The 7,500-nt window shown below is 43.0% G+C and overlaps 1 protein-coding gene across 1 annotated transcript in view; it reads left to right on the top strand.

Annotated features, from left to right (window-relative positions):
- The window catches only part of LOC138864907 (mucin-22-like), a 4,777-nt gene extending 225 nt beyond the window's left edge, over positions 1-4,552 (top strand). Inside the window, exons 2-3 of the mRNA XM_070133546.1 lie at positions 1-132; positions 775-4,552. The exon at positions 1-132 is cut by the window's left edge and continues 43 nt beyond it. Coding sequence (XP_069989647.1) covers positions 1-132; positions 775-3,618 — 2,976 coding nt within the window. The 3' untranslated portion in view covers positions 3,619-4,552. The remainder of the gene's footprint in view (positions 133-774) is intronic.
- Positions 4,553-7,500: the final 2,948 nt, after the last annotated feature.

Below are 7,500 nucleotides of genomic sequence, written 5' to 3'. Positions count from 1 at the left end.
GATACGAGATTTTATATTCCCCCGCAGCCTAGAGCAGTTATTCAGGTTCATGTAGTCATGGTGGGAAGACGGGTGGTTCTCAAGAGACAGCCTTCATTGGCATCTCTACAGATTCTGAATGTCCTAAGAATGGTTACTTTTGCTTGTAAACATGCCACCTTGCTGCTAATTAGTGCTTGCTGAATCTACAGAATGTCAGTGTAGTTGTTTCCTCATAATGGCTGAGAAAGAACCTAAACGGCTGTGAATGCTTCTGCGAGCCAAATACTTCGGATCAAAATGAGGATAGGATAGTGAAGGATAATTCGAAAATCCCCTTCTTTTCAGGAAATGCACAGGACACACACACTCACATTTATACAGTAAAATCCTCCTCTCGGTTAGTGGTTATAATGGCCTGGTAGTAGGAAATCCAGTGGTTGGCTCTTGTACTTTATTCTTGAAAATTTCACAAGTGGAGTGAATATCAATAGGAACCGGTAGTGTACTTAGGAAAGCAGACTTGTGGTCCGCCCTTTGGTTTCTTAGATCTTATTGATAATGATTCACAAAAAATAAGCTAATTCATATATGAGGAAAGTTTCAACTGAATTGAACTGGTTGTAGAAATGATGTAGAATTTTAAGACTGAGATAAAATTAAACTGCCCAATAACTGTTTCAGAAGAGGGTAATGGTGAGAGGAGAAATGAAGGGATGTTCTTGGAATGAAGGCTAACTTGTCTTTGTATTCTCTCTTAAAAAGCTACATGGTTTCTATTTTTCCATATTCCAGAGGCGAGAGCAGTCTGCTGTCAAAGGAGATGCGGCACTACAGTCTACACATCCTGTAATCTCTTCAAGCCAAGATGTGGCAGAACGGGTTAAAAATATTGATATTCAGAATGATTCTGAAAGAGGTGGTATTATCTTCACTCCAGAACCAAGACTAACATTTAAACCCTTACCTGATCCCACTGCACATGAGTCAGCAGTATATGAAACTAAATCTCATACGACAAGGGATGTAATTTCATATGCAGCATCCAAACCTGACTCTAATCCGGATATAAATCCATCTGACATATCTAGACGCAATGTCGGAATGGATATACCTACATCTGATCTAATTATAGCAGGCAGAACTCTGTCTGCTTCCTCCAATGGTGACAACGCAGTGAATGCAACTACTCCCTTCTCAACTGTAGGCAGCACTGTAGATGCATCTACGTCTGCTTCCACTGCTGGCAATACAGCAGATGCAACTACGTCTGCTTCCACTGTTGGCAGCACTGTAGATGCAACTACATCTGCATCCACTGCTGGCAGTACAACCGAAGCAACTACGTCTGCTTCCACTGTTGGCAGCACTGTAGATGCAACTACGTCTGTTTCAACTGCTGGCAGCACTGTAGATGCAACTACGTCTGTTTCAACTGCTGGCAGCACTGTAGATGCAACTACGTCTGTTTCAACTGCTGGCAGCACTGTAGATGCAACTACGTCTGCTTCCACTGTTGGCAGCACTGTAGATGCAACTACGTCTGCTCCCACTGTTGGCAGCACTGTAGATGCAACTACGTCTGTTTCAACTGTTGGCAGCACTGTAGATGCAACTACGTCTGCTTCAACTGTTGGCAGCACTGTAGATGCAACTACGTCTGCTTCCACTGTTGGCAGCACTGTAGATGCAACTACGTCTGCTTCCACTGTTGGCAGCACTGTAGATGCAACTACGTCTGTTTCCACTATTGGCAGCACTGTAGATGCAACTACGTCTGTTTCAACTGCTGGCAGCACTGTAGATGCAACTACGTCTGCTTCCACTGCTGGCAGCACTGCAGATGCAACTACGTCTGTTTCTACTGTTGGCAGCACTGTAGATGTAACTACCTCTGTTTCAACTGCTGGCAGCACTGTGGATAGAACTACGTCTGCTCCCACTGTTGGCAGCACTGTAGATGCAACTACGTCTGCTTCCACTGCTGGCAGCACTGTAGATGCAACTACGTCTGCTTCTACTGTTGGCAGCACTATAGATGCAACTACGCCGGTTTCTACTACTGGCAGCACTGTAGATACAACTACGTCTGCTCCCACTGTTGGCAGCACTGTAGATGCAACTACGTCTGTTTCAACTGTTGGCAGCACTGTAAATGCAACTACGTCTGTTTCCACTATTGGCAGCACTGTAGATGCAACTACGTCTGTTTCAACTGTTGGCAGCACTGTAGATGCAACTACGTCTGCTCCCACTGTTGGCAGCACTGTAGATGCAACTACGTCTGTTTCTACTGTTGGCAGCACTGTAGATGTAACTACCTCTGTTTCAACTGCTGGCAGCACTGTAGATAGAACTACGTCTGCTCCCACTGTTGGCAGCACTGTAGATGCAACTACGTCTGCTTCCGCTGTTGGCAGCACTGTAGATGCAACTACGTCTGCTTCCACTGCTGGCAGCACTGTAGATGCAACTACGTCTGCTTCCACTATTGGCAGTACAGCAGATACAACTACTGCTTCCACTGCTGGCAGCACTGTAGATGCAACTACGCCGGCTTCTACTACTGGCAGCACTGTAGATGCAACTACATCTGCTTCCACGATTGGCAGCACTGTAGATGCAACTACGCCGGCTTCTACTACTGGCAGCACTGTAGATGCAACTACATCTGCTTCCACTATTGGCAGCACTGTAGATGCAACTACGTCTGCTTCCACTGTAAGTGCAACTACGTCTGCTTCAACTGTTGGCAGCACTGTAGATGCAACTACGCCGGCTTCTACTACTGGCAGCACTGTAGATGCAACTACATCTGCTTCCACTATTGGCAGCACTGTAGATGCAACTACGTCTGCTTCAACTGTTGGCAGCACTGTAGATGCAACTACGCCGGTTTCTACTACTGGCAGCACTGTAGATGCAACTACGTCTGCTTCAACTGTTGGCAGCACTGTAGATGCAACTACGCCGGCTTCTACTACTGGCAGCACTGTAGATGCAACTACATCTGCTTCCACTATTGGCAGCACTGTAGATGCAACTACGTCTGCTTCCACTGTAAGTGCAACTACGTCTGCTTCAACTGTTGGCAGCACTGTAGATGCAACTACGCCGGTTTCTACTACTGGCAGCACTGTAGATGCAACTACATCTGCTTCCACTATTGGCAGCACTGTAGATGCAACTACGTCTGCTTCCACTGTAAGTGCAACTACGTCTGCTTCAACTGTTGGCAGCACTGTAGATGCAACTACGCCGGCTTCTACTACTGGCAGCACTGTCGATGCAACTACATCTGCTTCCACTATTGGCAGTACAGCAGATACAACTACTGCTTCTACTGTTGGCAGTACTGTAGATGCAACTACGTCTGCTTCCACTGCTGGCAGCACGACTCCCGAAGTACCCACCCATGCATCTGAGAGCTCCTCTACAGCCACACATCCCGCTGTCACAACACAGACTTCCACAACTACTACTCCAGGATATTCCGGTCCCTATGGATCATTAAGTACAGGTGCCGTCGTTGGAATAATAATGGGGTCCCTGTTTGGTGCTGCCTTTGTAGGTGCTGGGGTATTCTGGATAAAATTGCGGAGAAAACAGTTGTTCCAGCGATTGTTCCGAAAGAAGTAAATCTTGAATACTTATATCTATCTATATGTATTTATAAACACTATAGATATATATACACACAAATATATAGGCATACATACACTTATGTATCCATATCTATACATCTGTCAATCTTTTTAGGTGTGTATGTGTATCTATGTGTACATAAGGGTATACACTAATACAAACAACGCAATAGGTTTATGAAAATCCTCCTGGACTTAATTCCATCTGTGGTTTGGAATAGGGTAAAGCAGCAGGTTCACAGAAACGTAGACAGGTCAGGTTAAAAGACGTTTATAAATTTATACATACACACATACATACATACTAACACATACGCCTGCTTCCACTCCTGGCAGCACTGTAGATCCAACTACGTCTGCTTCCACTGTTGGCAGCACTGTAGATGCAACTACGTCTGCTTCCACTGCTGGCAGCACTGTAGATGCAACTACGTCTGCTTCTACCGTTAGCAGCACTGTAGACGCAACTAAACCTGTTTCTACTACTGACAGCACTGTAGATGCAACTACGGCTGTTTCCAATGCTGGCAGCACTGTAGATGCAATTACGTCTGCTTCCATTGTTGGCAGCACTGTAGATACAACTATGTCTGCTTCCACTGTTGGCAGTACTGTAGATGCAACTACGTCTGTTTCTACCGTTGGCAGAACTGTAGATGCAACTACGTCTGCTTCCACTGTTGGCAGCACTGTAGATGCAACTACGTCTGCTTCTACTGTTAGCTGTAGATGCAACTATACCTGCTTCTACTGTTGGTAACACTGTAAATGTAACTACGTCTGCTTCCACTGCTGGTACATATATACACACACACACAAATATGTTAATACATGTGTGCATTTGCACACACACATGTATATATACATATATAATCAGTTCCGTCTTCCGTGTTCTCCATTCAGTGCAAGAACTGTCATGTAAATAAAGATTTTAATCAATTCTGGTCTCTCCCTCCTTCGTACACATCCAAATCTTGGGAACCCGTTATGCTTTATCCGTAATACATCTAGAGGTCCAATGAATCCAATAATTTGATATTGCCACGTAACCTTCTTCTGACGCCAGAAGCAGGGGCGCTCTTCCCAATTAGGCAGGTCACGCACACAGACAGGTTCACCAGTACTGAGTACTTCCTGTCCTACTGGGTTCGGTGAGCAGCCTCTGAAGAATGTCCAAGCACACTGGGCACTGAATAATGTCAGCGGGGATGTTAAAATACATGGCATTTAACGATCCAGTTTATTGGTAGTCCACAGATATTGGCGTCGGGGAAAAGCAGTTACCCCACGCACACTCACCGCATTGGCATATTATTACACCTCAACACCAGAGAATAATCAGTCACTCTTCTTTCGAGAAAACACAATCCAGGTCGCAGCTACAGCCACAAAACACGCTCCCTCTCGCATGCACCGCCAGTCAGCCACCCTTCCGAGAGCCAATGACGGCGCCGGAATCTCGCTCCACCTTGTCGCCAGCCAATCGCGCAACAGTATTTTAGCGGGCTTTTTGTCGCCTCCAACACACATTGTTATAAATGCATTTTTGTAACAATGTACTTAATATATAAACTTCACAGAAACATAAGTACGAATGCACGTATTGCTTGTTCCAGACCCTGTTTCAAAACTTTATTTCCATGTTATATAGATAACATATTTAGGAAGGATTTCCGAAAGGAACAAGACAGAATGAAAGAGCAGTGGGTGTAATTGCATGCTATCAGAATGGGCACAACTCATTCCATCATTATTCCGAAACTTGCCAAGAAGGGAAAAGCTACTTATAAAAGAAAATGGCGAATATCAAACCCTATACTAGAGTGGCAACAAATGTTACACTTTCCTCTTAGTCAATTATTCTAGTAAATTGCACAAATAACCAGGAGAAACTGAGCTACGCAACCACTGTTCCTAGCGCGTGATACCTTTTGATTTAAGATATCACAAATATGCAAATGTCTATAATTCAAATTGTCCATATAAAAATGATATATATCCTTATATCGCACTCCAAAAAGATAACCTCTTCATAACATGGAAAAATAAACCACATTCTTATTATCAGCATAAAACGTTCATATAAATAGATATTATAGACATAATCTGTTTAAAAATACAAATCCATACATCGCAGGCATTAAAAAATTCTCCTCTATTTATATAGATACAATTAAATCGCACATTTCTCCACTAAAACCCAATATTGTATGCCTACATTCAATTTATCACTATCTGGAAACGTAAATGGAAAAAATGTACAGTTGCCCGCATTTGCAACTGGTACACCTCTATGATGCATGGACTGATTTTTTCCCCCCTGCCAATCCAGTATTTCGTGAATGGAATATCTTGTTTGTAAGGAAGTCTGTGATTGGCGCCTAGGAATGCTGCATACTACACATGCATAGCCAGATAAAAATTGTCACCTCCAGACTCATAGTGTACCAGTTGAAAATGTGGGCAGCTGTACATCAATGTAACCACATACACAACATATATTGAATACTTAATATACGTCCTATTTGCAACCTCTAAATTCACAAAAAAATGCTTCATTGAAATAAGTAACGAATTAAACATCTAATTACCAAACTCTGCAACCGCCACCACCTTGGATAATCCCTAGGAATTTCTAAAGTCTGAGTTTCTTTTTTAAGTATCTTGCTCATTTCCCACTGTGATGGTAAAGGCGAGATAAACTAAGAACTACATCGTTTATTATAACAAATACCCTGTCTGGAGGTCAAGATTGACAGTTATAATGGCCACCATAAAAGTAAGAATTCTCTTGATGGAAACACTATGAATTAATCACTACTGATTCTATTACACGGGAAATGGCAATGAGCAATAACCATAAATAACTCAACTTTGATATATTGGTCAGAACGGGGAGAGAACCTAGAACTTTAAGACCGTGTCACACTATGACTTTTCTTCATTGCTTTTCCGCTGGCACAACGGAGACCGTGGTCATTTTGGCACGTACTGTCACACTAGCGATGAGAACCACCGAATATATAATGCTAAATAACACCGTCTTCTCTAGTCAGGAGACGGAGGAACATGGTCAACAAATTTTATCAAACAGGCGAGCAGCTAGTTACCAACTTGTATCAGTAATTATTAAATACAAGAGTTTACCAATTTTTAATATTTACAATTTAGACTTTCTGAATCGTTTTATATTATATATATATATATATTTTTTTTTTGCATTACTACAACGATTAACTATTATAACTTATGACAAGAAAACGGAAAATTTTCCAGCTCAAACGATAATTATCGTTTGACTGGATATTCGCGCGTGCGCGCTCGAGAGAGAGAGAGAGAGAAAAAAACACCCACGGAAACGTGAAAGAACCACGGAAACAGTGCTAGTGTGACACCCCCTTAACTCGTCTCTCACCAATGTCACTGCTTACATGAAATTTCGATTCATCTAAATCACTATGGGAACACTAGATAAGCCAAATGCCGGTAAATTTGGAAATGCAACCCAACACAAGTTTTCGGGAGAATAGAATAATTTTCCCGATAGCTGGGGAGGGAATGACAGGCCTACATAAGAGGGAATTTCGAGAAATATCGGTAGAATACTAGCTTTCAGGAGGGGCTGCCCCCCCTGCCTGGTCACAAAATTACAAAACCTTCAGCCTTAACTTCAGACGGGCCAGGCTGCGGGTCACTGGGACCATCGGGGTATTCCTGGTCGTTGCTGGCGGGAATTGCAATCGTTTTCAGCAAAGTTGCACTTTCTTCGTTTTGTTTTTGAATCCCTTTTTCATGCACCACAAATCCACTGGTATATCATTTCTGTAATGACACGATGTCTTACAGTGCGGGCATTGTACTTCCACTAGCAGTATAC

This window comes from Penaeus vannamei, chromosome 19 (genome assembly GCF_042767895.1).
Source record: "Penaeus vannamei isolate JL-2024 chromosome 19, ASM4276789v1, whole genome shotgun sequence".
NCBI lineage: Eukaryota > Metazoa > Arthropoda > Malacostraca > Decapoda > Penaeidae > Penaeus > Penaeus vannamei.
Note: the sequence above shows the minus strand (reverse complement) of the source record. Positions and strands in the feature narration are given on the sequence as shown.